Below are 17,996 nucleotides of genomic sequence, written 5' to 3'. Positions count from 1 at the left end.
GTCATGGATCGCCATGCCTAGCTCTTGAGTGGATGGGTTCTTGCTTTTTTTTTTTTTTTTTTGTCCACAGGAGCTTGAAACTCTGATCCTCCCAATCTCAACTATTTCCAAGTAGCTAGGGTAACAAGAGTGAACCACCTCTCCTGACAAGTAGAAGAGATTTTTGTTTGTTTTTCTTTGTTTGCTTTATTTTGAAATAGAGTCCAGCTGTGTGGCCTAGGCTTGAACTCTTAGTCTTCTGCCTTACCCCCATAAATGCTGGGATTATTAGTGTATGTCATTGTATGTATTTTCCATTGTGTATGACATTTAAAGAAGTTAGATTCTTGATAGTGCATATGATTTGCCTGGTGTTTTAGAGTCAGGAAAGGACAAATCAGCCTACTAAGACCATGGGAACAGACCAAGCATCAAGAAGTTTGCATTATCTCAACACTCACAAGGCTGAGTCAGGAGGATCATGTGTTCAAAACTAGCCTAGGGTATATAGTGTGCTTGAGGCTAACATGAGCTACATACTGTGAATGTATCTGTCAACTAACTAAATAATTAAGGAAATGTAAGCAGAAATACATTGGGGATCAATAAGAAAAAATAAATGCCTGCAGTTGGATCAGAATGAGAACAAAGGAAATAATATACAATAAGGAGGATGAATAAGTCTAAAACATAGACCAAAGAAGACTTTAAGAAATAAAAGACAGACATAAGGAACCTACATATAGTTTCTGCCTCGGACATTGTCATGATTTGGATGATTTGGGGAAGGCCCTTGTACTCAGACATAATATCCTTCCTTAAAGTCTGCTTCATGTCAAGCAGAGTGCTTAATCTTACCTAAATCAGTTTGTCATCTGTTACTAGGCAGTCATAAGTATTCATGATTGTCAGCAGAAGATTAATTGATTAAAGTCTCACTAAGATTTATAATTTGGAAAAATCTCAAAGAAGGAAAAAAGCAGGGTATTGTTAGATGGCTTCCCTGAGATCGACAGTAGAAGTAATGAGTACAAATTTATTATAAACTTAGTCCAGATGAAAAGAGTATGTCAAAAGTCCCGTTTATCTTCATTTATTAAGCACACATTTTTTTATTCCTTGCCTCAGTTTATATGCCAAAGCTGCTCTTGTAGCTTGTGCCAGGACATATAAAGATGTTCATTGGAATATTGTGAGCAGCAGGAGATAATTGAAAATATTTTAACTAGAAATCTGTTATGCTGTGGGTATGGCTAATGTGTTTCTTTTAGAAAAAAGTAGAAAAGCTTACACATCGAAGTTTTCAAAAAGTATTTAAATTTTGATCTATAGATCACCAGATACACTAAAAATACCCAGGGAAAGAGAACGTTATGAAAGGATACATAAATTATACCATCTTGAATAAAATTTCCAAATGAAAACTCTAAGCCTACAGTTGTTAGGAGTACCTCATATGAGGTAGTTGAGGAGGAAGTAGGAAGGCTAGAATGAGGATCGAAAAGCTACATACACTAAGAGCCATAGAGTCTTTCCATGTGAGCCAATAAGGACCTGGAGGCATTTGGAGAGCAAAACCTTTCCATCTGTAGTGAGGGGAGGAGAAAGGTGAGTGGAAATATAGCCCAGGGGCAGGCCATATAAGGCCTGACTTCCTTTTAACTCAGTCCTATGGGTGAATTTTGGCTTAGTCCTGAGTGTTATCCAGGAAATGAGAGATTAGTAATGAAGAAATATACTTTCTTCCTGTAGAATGCCCTAGAGGGAAGGGGATTATGACTATTATCAAGTAGAGAGAAGGAAGACTTGAACTAACCAGGCCTGATGTCAGAACTGGAGACCCTTCTTCTCCAAGCATGGTTGTGTCAAGTCCTCAGTGTGCTATTAGCCAACAGTCATATGTAGGGTGACAAAAAGGGATATTAAGGCTCAAGTCCAAAGAAACCTAAATTTTAAGAGCAGGAGAAAGGGCTATGATGACTTTAAAAGAAGAATTAGAAGAATTTGACAAGAAGAAAAGTCCAGAAGCAATGATGCCTAAAAGGTCGAAACTTTCTGAGAGGAAGTAGTTTAATAAAGTAGTGCCATTCCCATTCCACAAACAGGAAGTTGTGAATTACAGAGAGACAAATTTCTGGCAGGTCTGTAAGCAGAAGCTGATTATTTAAGATCATGAATGATATGGAGATGTAGAGAAAAACACTGTTGTAGAATTCTACCCTTTAATGTATTCATTCAACAAATAATTGCTAAGTTCCTGAATGTGCCAATGACTACCTAAGACACATGAGATACATCAACACCAGATAGTTTTAAGATTGTCATCACAAAGCTCTTGTTCTAACACTGCAAGACAGAAAATGAAGACTAAATGTAAGAAATAATTCTTTATATATGGTGTTGTGAAATGATGAGATAGGCCACGACAGGGACTAAACGGACATTGGGAGTAAGGATGGGTTTGCATTTTTAAGTGGTTGTTGAGGCAGCCTGACTGGTAAAACATTTATGCAGGCTTGAAGAAAATGTGTAGGGATGATGGTTAGGTATCTCAAGTAGTGTTTCAGTGGGAATGTCAAGCAGAAGGAGTCCTTAAGGTTGGATATACCTGGGATGATGGCTGGGGAGCTTCAAGATGGGCAGATTTATTTGGTTCTACTGCACATCAGAAGCAAGTAGGAAAACAGGATTGGGTGGAGACCTGATCTTTCTGGAACTGATAAATCATGGTGAAGACTTAAAGAAGCCACAGTGGTGACTAGTGTGATATGCATTTAGAACAATCACTGCTTGTTTGACTTAGAATAGACTGTACAAAATCATGGGCAGAATCAGGGCCATCAGTGATGACAAGACTCCCATGTGAGAAAAAGTAATGTCTTAATCAAGGATTGTAGCAGATGAGGTGCAGTCAGGAGTACTTAAGTTCTGAAGGTGCAGAATGTAGGCTCAGCAGAACTTCCTTGATGGATATAAGAAACATAAGAGTGAGGGAAATCATGGATCACTCCAACATGTTCAGCCTGAGCTCCTGGTAGGATGGGGGTTGCTTGCCATCACTAGTGAAAGCTGTCAAGGTTTGGATGCAGGCTTTGCTAATGAAGATCAGAACTAGAGTTTTAGATGTCTGAATTGGAGATGCCTGGGAGGCCATCTGAACCAAGTCAGCAGGAAGTATGCAGATGAAGATGAACTGGCAGTCCGTTGGTGATATTTAAATGTCACGAACTCGATGAGATCACTAAGGGAGTGAACACAGAAAATAATAATTCAGAGACATTGTCATTAGAAACTCTGGAAAAAGTAGAGGGACAGGCATAGGAAAAAAGTATGAAAGGAAAAAGGCACCCGTGAGGTGTGGAAAATCCAGTAGGACTCCATCACTGTGCCAGAGAGATCACTAATGTCAGATTCTGTTGCTCACAGAATTGACAATTGGAAAATGAAACAATAGTCAGCTGAAGAAAAAGGACCATTTAATAAAAGGATCATAAAAAAGATTAATAAAAGGATCATGACACACCTTTAAACACCTCATTTCAGTATTAAATCATAAATAGTAACTCTCTCACTAACTTTTAGAAGGTTTTTAGTGTGCTTCTGCTAACTGAAATTCCATGTTTTTGAATAAAACATTCCTTTAATATATCTGCTCTGTGATTTCTAATGTTTTAGCATTTAAACATACTTGTGAAGCAAGCTAAAAGTAGTGTCCAGAGAGTATTAGTTTTTTTCTAAGTTTATGTGGTTTTCTCACCCTTAATAGATGAGATTTCTCAGCAACTCCATTGAAGTATTCAATTTAGTTTAAATAAGAATAAAGTCACTTCAGTAAGCATCATTTTTACATGATCTTATGCACATAGCTGTTGAACCCTTATGATATTCTCCTAAGAATATCCCCTTTTGTTCTCACTGTATGAATGTTTAGAGTGCTGTTTAATTAATCATGTCCAAGTATAATTATTTTCCTTTTACTATCCATTGGGTTTACTTGTAGATTTATAGACATGTTCTAATTATTACAAATGAGGGAAGCTATGCAGCCTGTGTTTTTTTATAGTCCTATTTGTGGAAGTTTTTGTTGCTCTCCTTTGGTTTATTCTCTTTTGTTGCTGTTTTTCTTAAATTCCTGTTTCCATACATTGGACTTCATTTTGGTAAGCATCATTTTATATGGTCATATGTACATAGCTATTGAGCCATTGTGATCCTCTGCTAAAACTATCCCAGACATAATTTCAAAAAAAAAAATTTTTTTTTTTTTGGCCAGTCCTGGGGCTTGGACTCAGGGCCTGAGCATTGTCCCTGGCTTCTTTTTGCTTAAGGCTAGCACTCTGCCACTTGAGCCACAGCGTCACTTCTGGCCATTTTCTGTATATGTGGTGCTGGGGAATCAAACCCAGGGCCTCATGTATAGGAGGCAGGCACTCTTGCCACTAGGCCATATCCCCAGCCCTCAAAAATTTTATTGTAGAGTTTATGTGAGGGAATTTTATTAAATTCACTAATTATAGTAATGAGTCCAACAGATATAGAAGATTTGCCACACTAAGAAATTCTTAATACACCTATGTTTCAATTCATGATAATTAGCAGTACATGGAATATTGACGCCACAGTGGAGCCTGTGATAGGTATTGCCAAGACACTGAAAAGATCGGTTGAAATTTCTTTCTTTTTTTGTCAGTCCAAGGGCTTGGACTCAGGTCCTGAGCACTGTCCCTGGCTTCCTTTTGCTCAAGTCTAGCACCCTACCACCTGAGCCACAGCACCCACTTCCTGCTTTTTCTGTATTTATGGTGCTGAGGACTCAAACTCATGGCTTCATGCATTCTAAGCAAGCACTCTACCGCTAAGCCACATTCCCAGCCCCCTCATTTGAAATTTCGTGCTGTTAGGCTGAGGTTGCAGCTGAGTGGTAGAACCCTTGATGAGCGTGCTACACCCTAGAATTCAGATTCTCAACAACATAAGAAGAAAATCACTGATATACTGATTACCGTTATCAAATACTGATATTTACAATGTAGCAAATAGTGGGTTGGCTCCATTACAAACCAAGTTCATCTATACTTCAAAATAACTCATTGTGTACCCTCTCCATTTCACAAAAGAAATTTAGGTATAGCAAAAGCATGGCCATTTATCAAGTACGTACAGCTAGAAGGTTGAGCCTGAGGCTCAGACCCTGGTCTGTGTGATTCTCAGACCACTGTCCTAAGCGTATTACTGACCCAGACTAGTAAGAACTGACTTGTTCATGACATTGTTTATAAAGGTAAAGAGAACATGGCATAGAGAAGTTATTTAAGGAGGGCTCTAGTTTTCTCAGAAGTATGCTTTTAATGATTTCAGAATCTTAATAAAATGAAGGAGTCAATAAAATTAGACTAAAGATACAAGGAAAGAAACAGTTCAAATAATATACCCCTAAACTGAGAAGAGATTGGGAGAGAAAAGTTTACTATAAGAAGATTTATGTTGTTTAAAGAAAAACAAATATACTTATTTGCTTGTTTATATATTTAGTTAGTTGGTGGTTTTAGGACAGAGAGTCTCGTTATATGAACCCTGGGCAGACCTTAAGCTTTCAATCCTGTTTGAGCCTCTGAAGTATTGAGATTACAGGCATACACCACCATGCTTAGCTCTTGGTTTTATTTTTAATATATTCTAATTTGTTTATTTTATACAATAACTTTGCTGTTTTTTCCCCTACCAAATCTTTTTAAACTTCTATTCCTTTTATGCTTTTAAAAGATGCTCTTAAAATACCCTTAAGGATTTCCGTGGGTGAGATTCCACCAGGCAACGATGGCTCGGATGACTTGGAATGTGAGAACACAGTATGCACTTTAAATATCCGCAAACAGACATCATGGGACGATCTTTCAAAAGCAGTGAGTCAGGCTCTGACAAATCACTTCCAAGCAATCTCTGCTGATGGATGGTGGAGTCTGGAAGATGTGACACTTAATAACACCACTGACTCCAACATTGGCCTTGGTGCAAGCAGCATACGATCCATCACTCTAGGTATCTACCATCCTATAGAGAGAATGTACTGTGTCTGAGTTCATTTATGTTTGTGGGCTTCATAACCCGGAATGTAATTCATTGGTTCATCACATTCAAAGCTCACATGTGGAAGCCGAGTACTCACAATGTAGCCATTACATAATGCAGCCTGTTAATATAAAAATGCTTTTATGCCTCAAATAATAGTAGAGAATAAAGAGCTTGAAAGCTTTTGATGAGGCTTTGTGATTATACTTGCTATTCTAAATAAATGCAGGAAACAAACCACACACACACAGCTGCTCGCTAATGCACAAATTGTGAACACAGCTCCAAATCTGTCTTCAGGCTGAGCCAGGGGGCCTATAGTGCATTATCACCTTACCTCCCAGATGAGAGTACTGATGAGATCTAGCTGGAAGACATGCTTTCATGCAGATGCATTCACAGTTCCCACACAGGGTGGATCAGTGAAAACTGTTGGTTTCTACTTGATCGCATAAAACAAAGTGGCAAAATTTAGGAAGATATATGTTACCTGCTGAGCACAATAAATGCTCTATAATTCTTAGTTGGCCCTAATTAGTGTTTTCCCTGTTGGACCAGGAGAACTAAGATCTATGGGACACCTACTTTGTTAAGTCTGTGCTGGGTGCTTTATGAACAGCCCTTACCAAAGCCTCATTGCACCATTAACTAGATATTAGAGGGTGTGCTGAGGTATACAGCTAATGCTCAGAGCAGTCAGAATTCAAGTCATTGTCTGATTGGAAAGCTTGTATACTTCAATAGCACCATGTTGGAAAGGAATGGTTAAGCACAGGAAAAAGCAAGCTTTCAGCATATCAGCTTCTATCACAATGTCTTTTATTCTGTGTTCTTATCCATGCAAGCTGACTCTCTCTGTCTCTGTCTCTATCTCTATGGATATATCCATATCTCCAATAGTCTTAGAGAAACTAGATGATTTTATGGGCCTTTGGTATAGTGTTAAAAGTATTATTGTTATTGGACTGTTACTATGTAATTTTAAAATAAAATTAGAAAAAGAATTCCTAAATGATTACCTGGTACATGCTATGGGAAATCATGGTTCTCAGCCAGATGTGCTACATGCTCACATGCATCAAGCTGAGGCAAGAGGCTCATGAGTTCAAGGACAACTGTACTACACAGCAAGTTTAAGGCCAGTCTGGGCCATCTAAGTGACTGTCTCAAACAAACTGTGAGGAAGCTTCTGTGATTCTTAGCTCCTGCATTATATTACCCATTGCTCCCACCCCAGGAATCTAAAATGTATTAAAAAGAGCCACAGAAATTTGATCATTAAGGCTTTGATAACCAAAGTGTTTGGACTTCATGAAGCAGGCATTTGATGAACCATGGAATGGTTTTTAGACTTTCACCCTTTTGACTTCCAACAAAATTTCTGTAGGGAATTTAACCCTTTGTGTGACCCCTTAAGGGTTCTGTGTGATCCTGTAATTATAGACTGTGGAGTCCAAAATAAATAAATAAGAGCTTATGTTTTTATGAAAACCTAAGCTTTAAGTTGTCCCTAACATTTTATTTCATTTCTTTTTGAATTAGGAAATATGCCATGGTCAGCTGGTCAGAGCTTCAGCCAGTCCCCATGGGACTTTGTGAGGAAGGCAAAAGTGGAACAGGTCACTGTGCTTTTGTCAGGTAATGGTATTCCTCATCCACAAGATATTTGGAGTGTTTTCCACTTCCTAAATCTCAGGTCTTTGTCTTCTAGACACACGCATGTGACTCCCTTATGAAGGAACCATGTTTTCGGGAACATTTAATTGCAAGGGGCTAACAGCAGAAGCCATGTCTCTGCTGCCTGGGTGATGGTTACTCTGATTATTGGTTCCTGCCATTTTCCTTACATCCCTCATTAGAGACAACCCAGAGGCTAAGTTGACATGTTGATGGTAGAGTGAGAGATACTGTGTTAAAAAGAGATGCCTTTTGTTACTGTCAAGTACAGTTTATGTTTAGTGTAATTACTGAAATGATATAGGCTAAAACTCAGTAAGCACCAACTTTTTAAAATTGTGTTTCTATTTTTAGCTTTGCACAAACAGAAACTCATTTAGTACTCATAATAACTGAAGAAGATAGTATTTCTGTTTATTTTTATTTTCTATACAAAATTGAGGCTCCAATTGACTTTTGGGCCTCATGTTTAGTTATAAGTGAAGTGCATGTTTATACTTAGTTTTACGATCTGGTTTCTAAAACATTACTGACTTCATGGTGTTTGATATGTACTTACTAGAATGGCAGTGGTTGGGGTGGGCTGGAGGCCTGAAGGGAGACCATAGACTTGTGTATTAATATTGGGCAGAGCTAAATCTCTCTCAGCACCTGGATTATCTATGGTAACTTTTGCTTGTGTACAGCTCTCCTCAAACATCAACCACAGAGTTGGGGCAGAAGTGGGAATGGAGGCAAAGTTAATTTGATAGTAAGAGTAAGACATCCGGGAAACTGAAGCAAGCCTCTTAGCTACTGGTGGGTTGATACAAGTTACAACCAGGACTCCCAGCTGGGAGGGCCACCTTATGCTGTTTGAAGTCTCATCTACTTGCTTCCTGGTCAAGGACATGGTTAAAGTACAGAGAGAAGTAAGGCACGCAGTAATTGGTAACCAGAAGTAAGCTCAACTTGGAAGGGTCCCTTCATTATAATAGCCCTTTGGGGGAGTTCTGTCATCTGGTTGGGTTACTGATCACCTTAACCTAAGTTTGTCCCTATGTGGGTCTACTTCAGGGTCATCAGAGGCTTTGTTTTTATCAGGGCTTATCTGGTTTATTGGCTCTTTAGGAAGAGGAGGGTCTTGGGCAGCCTATCTCTAACCCCAGGCTTCCCAGAAAAGGAAGTAGTAGGACCTTCACCAAGTCTTTCCCCTTCTGCCTCTCTCTCAGCTTATGTTGTTCTTTGATTGTGGCTATTTGACAAGAAGAGCCAACTTTCCTTCCGTGAATTTATTTCTTTTAGGTCCCCAAGAAGGCTGCCTCAGTAGTGTGACATATGCATCCATGATTCCTCTCCCAATGCTGCAGAACTACCTCAGGCTGGTAAGTTGGCACTGCCAAGAGACCTTTACCTCCCAGGCCTGCCCACTACCCATCCTGTGCCCTAGCACTTGTTTTCCCCAGCGCCTTCTCCGAAGGCTAACATCACTTAAGGCCGGAATTGTGTCCTCATCCAGAAATTTGTTGCCTGTACCCTAGAGACCAGCAACTACTCATATAACTATTGATCTGGGAGTGAGCAAATTGTCCTACTTTGATAATTGTCCTACTTCACATCACATAAATGATCACCTGTATAGGAAGTAATGACCTGTATATATCAAGATGCCTTACTGTGAACTTCTATAATTTAATATTGAGAGAACATGTTGACTGACATTGGTGAGAGGATCACAAGAGCCCAATAGCTATACCCTTATGAACAAAAAAGATGATGCTAAGTGAAATGAACTCCATGTTATGGAAATGACTGTTATATCACTGTTGTAATTACTTTCAACATGCAACGTGAAACCATAGCTTCTATTGTTGATGATCCTCTTGTATCCCCTTTCTGTGGTTGTACCTGCACTATCTCTGTATCTTATCTGAGTACAGTGGAAACCGTGTATACAGGTATTAAAACTAGGAAACTGAAAGGGAATACCAAAATCAAGAGACACAGGGTAAAAAAGACAAACAATTACAAAAGCAATACTTGCAAAACTGTTTAGTGTAAATCTACTGAACAACTCATAGGGGGAAAGGGAGAGGGGGAGGGGGAATGAGAGAGGAGGTAACAAACAGTACAAGAAATGTATCCAATGCCTAACATATGAAACTGTAACCGCTCTGTATATCAGTTTGACAATAAAAAAAAATTCCATTTTTACAAAACTAAAGTAATTAGAGCTGAAATAGAATAGAAGTTTGCTTTTCTTGCACATCTTAAGCCTGTAGCAAATGAGAGGTTTGGGGAAGGGGAAGAGGCAGGGTGACTGACTTCCAGGGTCTTGGCTCCTTCCCTGCTTCACTGTTCTCGAATGCAGTTTACATCATTTGCTTAGGAGTCCTTTTTTCCACACCTAGCACCCAGCCTGGAGGGCAAGCCCCGACCTTCCAGGTATGTTACATGTTAGTCTATCCTGCTCATCTCCATCAGACTAGAATTTCAGACCTGACAAATCCAGAGCTGACAAATACAGCCCTTTCTTGGGCAACAGTGTACCCTGATAACATACCAAAGAGGAAAAGGATAATACAGTTATCTAAAGAAAGCAATTTCTAGGTACAAATGGATCAATGAACACTCTGCATGTATTAAATACTTGCTATACTCCAGGCAGTATGCTAATTGTTTTTATGTGTCTCATTTTATTTTGTTTTTCAAAACATCCCTATGAGATACTTAATTTCATCCACTTTTTAAATTAGGAAACTAAAGGAGAGAAAAGCAAAACCAACATACTTAAAGCCACACACTTAGTAAGTGAAGAAGCAAGAGTTATATAAGGTACCCAAGATATTGTACCTTTGTGTGTGAGCTTTATAAAATTAACACTAATGGTATAACACAATTGAACACTGATTTTGCTGGCTGTCTTCGTTTAGACAGCTTAAAAAATGAGTTGAACTATGACTCTTCACACAAGTTGTTAAATGGTGAATTGATGTCTTTGTGTTCATTCTTGATGAAAAGAACTATTCAGAGCCATCCCATTGATCTAGTTGCCCTCAAATTTAGGATTGACCTTTTGTACAAGCAGCCATGGTGGCCTGTAAAGTTTCCAAAGTTTCTCTTCTGGCAGGTTTTCTTCACAGTCTGATACTTACCCCATTCATTTATTTTTTTTCTTTGCTATTTGTTCTTCTTTCCTCTAAGCACCAAAGTATGCCTGAAGAAAAGAGCTCAATCCTTTGCTTACGTGAAAGTTGAAAGGTGTGACCAACTGATTTTCATGAATGTGGGCCCCAAGCTTCCATTTCTTTCTTTCTCATGCCCAGCACTATATACAAAGCAAGATGCTGGCTTATAGCTTTGTATTCACCTGGTCAAATGAAGACATTGTCAACAAAATTATAACAATTGTAAAGAGAGTAAACTGGTTGTTTAAGGTCAGGTTACTTTTCTATAAGGATTAAGCAAAGGGAACTTTTTACCATGCTGCCATGCTGACTGAAAGTGCCCCATTTAGGAAACTTGGCTGTCATCTCTAGATTTTTCATAAGGTCAGAGAACTTAGTTTTAGTTTCGTAATGTACAATTTTAGTGTAGGTGACCTCATTTTGAGTTTTCATCTGGTTTGTCCAGGCCCAGTTCAGGAGGTTGGTCCCCAAACTGGCCTCAATAACTTTCATTTACCATGATGAGTAGAGTAAACAACTGTATCAAAACTGCATATTACAAAGTGATTCCCTGCCCTAAAGAATAACAACAAAAAAAGAAAATAATATCGACATTAGCGTCAACCTAAAATAAAATCTTCAGTGAATTATTAAATAATGCAAGTAGTTGCATTGTATGTAGCATATTTCTGGTATCTGTACACATGTACATCTTGATTAATTTGCTCAGTGGTTTGATTACCAGTGAACAAAATAAATTAGCACTGTTTTTATGTTCTACTCTCAACTTAGTACACAAAGGACTTTGAAAATCTAAGAGGCTCACACCTGTAATCTCAGCTCTGTGGGAAGCAGTAATCAGGAGGATCTTAGAGCAAAGTTAACCTAGGCAAAAAGTTAGCATGATAGTAGGTATGAAGCTGCACATGTTGGGCATGCCCACCCATGTACACTGAAAGCCTTAAGTGCAGATATGTACTGTGCTACCTAGGTATTTTTGGCTGTTGACCTACGGCATTCCATCTCTTCCTAGTCACAATCTTTTAGTCAGGTAAGGTTAAGCAATATGCAGGATCTTTAATTATGGATGTGGCTTCTTCAAAGAACTTGAGTTTACATAATCTGATGATTACTACTAACTACATGAACATAAGGAAAAGCAAAGTAATGAAAGAGATACAGGAAAGGTGAAAAGGGAGAGGAAAGCTCAATTTGCAGAAAAAGTTGGGAAATGATCTGTCTGTAATGATATTTGAACAGAAAAAGCAAATGAAGTCAAGGAGTAAGTGCGCAAAAGGGACTGAGGACTTTTCTTTGAACTGATAGTGGCTTTTATGTTTTTAGTAAACTCTATGTATGAATTATAATTTCTTTTGAATTCCCTTTTCTCCTGTATATGTAGTCTATGGAGACCTCAGGAAATGGTTAAAACTCTAACATGAAAAACTCCATGTTGTTTTATTAAAATTCCAAATGCCTAGGTGGTTAGACTTCTTGATCATTCCTACATTCTAATGCACACATTCCATTAGTAGGTCTTTTCTCATTTCAGGTATTACAGATTTCTTGTTAATTTTTATACTGTCTCATCAAATAATATATAGTGATATTGGTTAACATTCAAATTCTGGTCAAAAATATAATTGCTGAGTAATTGTTGAGACTACTGTAAACAGAAGGTATTGTTTGAAAGAACTTTATGTGACTGAATTGACAGTAACTGCCATGGCTCTAAAATGACAAAGAAAGTAGTCCTTTAAAAGTGTCAGAAGAGTTGGAATGAAATTTTTAACTATAAAATATGTGTCTGACAGTTATCCCAATTTCTGTAGACTCAGTAGAGCCTTTATATTTCATCATTTTTTTAATTTAGTGTCTCAGCTCAATCTGTCCTAAAACTGTCTCCGGGGAATAGAAGCTTTCCCTCAGACTATATGTATGACAAGTGGAACATCAAACAAAAGTTGAGATTTATTGCTTTAAAATTCCAGAAACTCCTAAATACATTACAAACTGTGACCTGGGCAATAGTGGAGACCTCAGCTCCTGTACTAATTCCATTCTTCAGAGAAGCATTGTGGAGGATAAAAAGGAAAGGGTGGATGGCCCATTGTTGAGGTCACCTGTGCCTCGCAAAGCTCTAATTGACATATGATGTGCTTCCTGAATAGATAGTGAAGACAGAATAAAAGGGATTGGCACCAGTTCTGATAATGAGGCCAGTGTCCCTTCAATAATAAGCAGAAATGTCATACTTACAGCGTAGGTATTTCTGGTGACTATGAAACTTTCAAAGTTGGACTTTATTTTAAAGAATAGATTTCCTTTAAATACAATTAAAACCCTTCCAACCACACTTCAAAAATCTGCCTTCCTAAATCTTTTGTGCCCTCTGCTGGAAGTATGGAGCATATGCTTTAATGCAATTTAGAGAAATACAAGTCAGACAGTTCTTTGTGTGATGCAACGGAACAAAAAATTAGAGCAATTAGTAATAGCTAAAACAGAAATCGCTAATAGAATGTGTACATTGGAATATATCAGTCATCTGTAGATCTATATGCATTTGTTTTTCTCTTTGCCTAAGTAATTCCCTAATGTATTTATATTCTGACACAGTCTACAAAGGACACTAAAGTACAGAGACAACAAAGAACTTTTCTGCTAGTGAGTGGCCTTTGTAATCAAATTTTAAGTTGAATGTTTTCTCTCTTGTATTTTCTTAAATCTCTACAATTGGAGAACAGATAAGATGTTGAAATTGAAGTCAGCTTATCTGTGAAGTTGAGACTTTTGCTGTTATGTGATTTCAGGAAGTGTAGGCAGTTTGATAGCATCGCTGTAATAAACAGAGCACTTTTGTTTTCAGAAATGAAACAAGATTCAATTGCGATGATGGTTGAAAAAATCCCAGGGGTAGCATGTTCAGTAAATCCTGAAAATCAGTATCCTGTTTCATTGGTATGAAACAATTCATTCCTTGTGAGAAAATTGCTACCCAGTAATTCATAGCAATTGGGATTAATTTGGAGAGTTCGAGAGTTTTTGTTTTACAATTGCAACTGGCTATCAATAGATAATGCACAATTTCCCACTATACATTTCTTTTGAAATTTGTCAAAACCTTACAATAGAAGAGAGAGAAAAATGATTGTTCTCCTGTTGGCAAGAAAATATTTCTGTTACCTTTACAGCCACTAGGACCTCAGAAAAGAGCCCTCTAGTACCTCACAGCTTGTTGGAGTCTCTAGCCACCACCCCCCCTCCCCTGGCCCCCGGGAGAGACAGGGAAAGGCACGCCCCAACCTGGATAAGCCAAGATAGGAAGATAGGAAAGGGTCAGCAGGCCGCCCGCATCCAGCCCTCCCTCACCAGAGGACAATCAGACGACCTGGGAGTCAAGACGAAGCAAGATCTCGTTTATTTGGGAAGTACGTGCCACTAATATAAGGCACAGGAGCCACTCAGGTCTAAGATCGGCAGGAATGGGAGGGGTGTAAGGGGAGGCAAGAGCTGTCCATAAGGGTGGAAGAGCCCGGGCGTCACAGCCCACAGAACCGCCTCCGGGTTATAACCAAAGACACTTGTAGCAGCTGTGCGTTGTTGTTAGGCGCCGCCATCTTAGCCACACGTGGCCCCAAGACTGAGAAACAGGCAGGGCCAGCTAGTTGACTTCCAGGTGGGCCCTACAACAGCTGAGCATGTATCTGTGACTTTCAGTTTACTGACAGTCCCTGAGCAGTTAGTCTTTTACTGAAGGCTGATCAGTTATAGAACAGTACTTTATTTCAGAGAAAAACCAGTGGCTACAGATACATTGTGTCTCCAAGCCTAAAAGTCAGTCCCATCAAAAAGCTTTCCCTTTTTGGCTCACAGTTGGATACTTGCTGGTCACATCTGGCTTTCTTCCTGTTTTCCATAGTTTCTTCATTTATGTTTTGGTCTTAGCAGCCAAAGTTCAGTACACAAAGGCTCTGAGTAAAGTTCTTCCTTCCAGCTGCTTTTTCTCAAGCTTTCATTATATATCCTGGGATCTCCCCCTTCTTGTATGGGTGGATCAAGCAGTGGATTTACAGTTTTCAAAGAAGTCCCTACCTCCTTCTCCTGTAATCTCAAAGGGACCACTTCCTCCAAACGCAGTGCAGCCACAGTGGGACAAAGACATGCACCCAGGATTTGGTATTATCCTTTTCATTTAGTGAATGGACTCTTTCATGCTTCATATCTAAGTCCACGTGACTCAGTCTTCAGATGTGAGTGTACTCACCTCCATCTGTTAGGTTGGAACTGTACGTGTCAGGATCCTTTTCTCCAAGACCTTTCCTAAAGACTGTTGCTGCTAAGTTTGTGTCCTGGGAATAGAGGCTCGGCTATTGGGTGACAGAAATAGGAGGCTGCCATCCTCTTTCCATCTTGCTCTAAACACTGCTGTGTCTGCCACATTTCAATGATAATTGGCTTTCTATTCAAAGGCAAGCTGAGTCTCCTCATGTTCTCAGACAGTATATCCTTAAACAAGAGCATTAAGGTTGAAAATTTCCTAAAGACATCCAGAAAGAAAGAGCCCTTTTACAAAGTGACCCCTCTTCAACTAGAATTCTTTGAGACACTGGATTCCAGAATGGAGTAACATGTAAAGTTGATCCATGGGGTTTTGAATTTGTCAATAATATCCTTTACCTAAATCAACAGATAATTTCTGAAATAAAATGGTCTCCCTGGTCAGACACCCACATGTCCACTATGCAAAATGAGAGCAGGAAAGAAACAGTATGGACAGTGGTTGCTTTGGAGGTCAGGGACTTCTATTTCTTTTTATTTCTTTGCATTTTCCAAAATTTCTTCAGTGAAAGGCACTGCTATTTGGAACCACTATAAAGCAAAATAAGCACTGTGAAAGGAATGCAAAAAGCATCTGAAAGAGACAAAATACACCAGGAAATGTGTTTGTCAGCTACCATGCTGAACCTCCTATAGAAAAGAGTTGGAAGCACTAAGTGTGTGTGGCTATAATGTAACAGCTCTCCATAAGAACTATTTTCTCATGTTTCAAACTAAATGAAAGACTTCAAGCGCCCAGTGCATAAAGCTAATCTCTCTAATACTGGTTTTGGTCTTTTGAAAATCTGGGGACAAGTAGAAGATAATTCCACATTAGTGTACCACTTTTTTCTCTTGGTAACATAGTATCTTTGCCTAAGATCTCTTCTTGGTTTGCCAACAGGTGGAGCAGTACCATAATGTTATTTTTCATGGCCCAGAAGGAAGCTTGCAAGACTACATAGCACATCAGCTTGCACTCTGCATGAAGGTATTTATTTATTTCAGGCCATCTTTTTTTCTTTGAAAGCTGGAAATGGTACAGACCTAAGTATTCTGTTTTCTGACCACAGCACAGACAAATTGCCTCAGGATTTGCTTGTGAAATAGTGAGAGCAGAAGTGGATGCTGATTTCTCCAAGGAGCAGCTCATAGACTTATTCATCAGTAGCGGTAAGATCATTCCAGAGAGCTGGATTGTAATGACTCAATGACATGCCCTTAAAAGATAGCATTGAAAGAAAATATGTGTCATTGCTTGAGTTAAGTGAATGTCTCAGTTATTCTAGTAGGTATGAGATGAAAATTGAGAACCTAAGAACTCTTGGAAAAACGAATTGCTATGCACACACCATAGCATCTTTTTTAGTGTCTTGCATTTTCTTTTTCCCCCCATCTTTTATATAACTCTTAATTGCCACGAGCACCCTGTAGCCTAAACGAATGAAGATATATGTCACCAACAGGGAAGTTATAGGAGAAGTTCACCCTAGTAGGGCTACATATTGCATCTTCCTTGTTGTCCAGAACTACTAGTACATGATGACAATCAAGTAAAGTTTGTTTTTCAAAAATTCTCTAACCAATGCACCCCTTATTGCTGCTCCCGGCATGAATTTATTTCTTCTTCCTCAGCATTGATATACATTGATGATTAGTATATCACCTGTACTATTTAGTGGTTTTAATTTCCACAACAGCCTTATGGAAATAGACATTATTGTTCCTATTTTGGAGATAAAGTTAGGGGTATGGAGGGCTTCCTTGCTTTGCCATTACTATTTTGTAGTAGGAAAAAAAATTAAATAGTCTTAATAATATAATGTTATTCAGGAGTTCTCTACCTTAGATTCCAAAACCTGATATCCTAAGCTTTACCACGCGTGGAGTTGGCATAACTACACATTGAATAGCATCATTAGGTATTGTGTATGACACAGAACTGAAATGGGCCAGATTTCAGTCTATAAGAGCTGAAGCCACAGACACAACTAGGCCAGGGATGAAGGAGATAGTTTCAAGATTGGAGAAGGATGAGTTAAGACATTGAAAATCCTTTCAAGTAAAGGGTAGAGATAATTCTCATCTTTGGAACATAACATGGAGACCAGAGGAACTGTAAACCAGATTTAGAAGATAGAAATTATCTTCAGTTCCTAAGCCAAGGAATAACAGAAAGTTTGGTGAAATACTGAGGATTCCACAAACCTAGAAGAATGTTTATTTAGCAGGGCAGTAAAACCTTACCAGAATCTGAATGTTTTTATATGGCAAAGTTCAGTATTTGACTAGGAACCGGTGAAAATTAGCTACAGAAAGTTACTTTTTTCTGATAATTTTAACATTTATTGAGTTCTTACTCTGGTAGGCCCTAGTTTGGAAACTGTTTTTTAATTGACAACTCTCTTAGTCAGATACATTTTCTTCATAAACGTGAAAACCCAGTGTTAAACATCTTCTCCAAATAAAGAGCTAAGGAACAAAGCTGTAGGCAATATAAGCAATATGACTCCTTAGCTCCACCCTCATCACTTCTAGCCACTTCTCCTCAAAACTCCCCCATGCCAAAATGTTTATTCCTTCACTTGAGTTGTCTGATAAAAAGTCTCCTACTCTTTTACAACTTTCAGTCTTGTTTTATCTCAAAATAAGAAACAAAAATGTTTTTTTCTCACCCTGTCAGAGTGGATAGCAACTATAGATAGCTTTCATCTCCAAGTTCAGCCACTTTAAAAGAGTAATGAATTGGGTCCTGAAGGATGCAGAGGCGAACACCTCAACATTACAGATTGTCTGTTGGGTACC

General features: G+C 38.7%; 1 protein-coding gene across 1 annotated transcript in view; it reads left to right on the top strand.

The window, feature by feature from the left end:
* Positions 1–17,996, top strand: part of Cttnbp2 (cortactin binding protein 2) — a 124,754-nt gene that overhangs the window by 83,635 nt on the left and 23,123 nt on the right. The window contains exons 10-14 of the mRNA XM_048340116.1: positions 5,743–6,018; positions 7,591–7,686; positions 9,010–9,089; positions 16,096–16,182; positions 16,265–16,364. Of these exons, the coding sequence (XP_048196073.1) occupies positions 5,743–6,018; positions 7,591–7,686; positions 9,010–9,089; positions 16,096–16,182; positions 16,265–16,364 (639 nt within the window). The remainder of the gene's footprint in view (positions 1–5,742; positions 6,019–7,590; positions 7,687–9,009; positions 9,090–16,095; positions 16,183–16,264; positions 16,365–17,996) is intronic.

The sequence above is a fragment of the Perognathus longimembris genome, chromosome 2 (genome assembly GCF_023159225.1).
Source record: "Perognathus longimembris pacificus isolate PPM17 chromosome 2, ASM2315922v1, whole genome shotgun sequence".
Lineage (NCBI taxonomy): Eukaryota > Metazoa > Chordata > Mammalia > Rodentia > Heteromyidae > Perognathus > Perognathus longimembris.
This window is presented reverse-complemented; position numbering and strand designations above follow the sequence as displayed.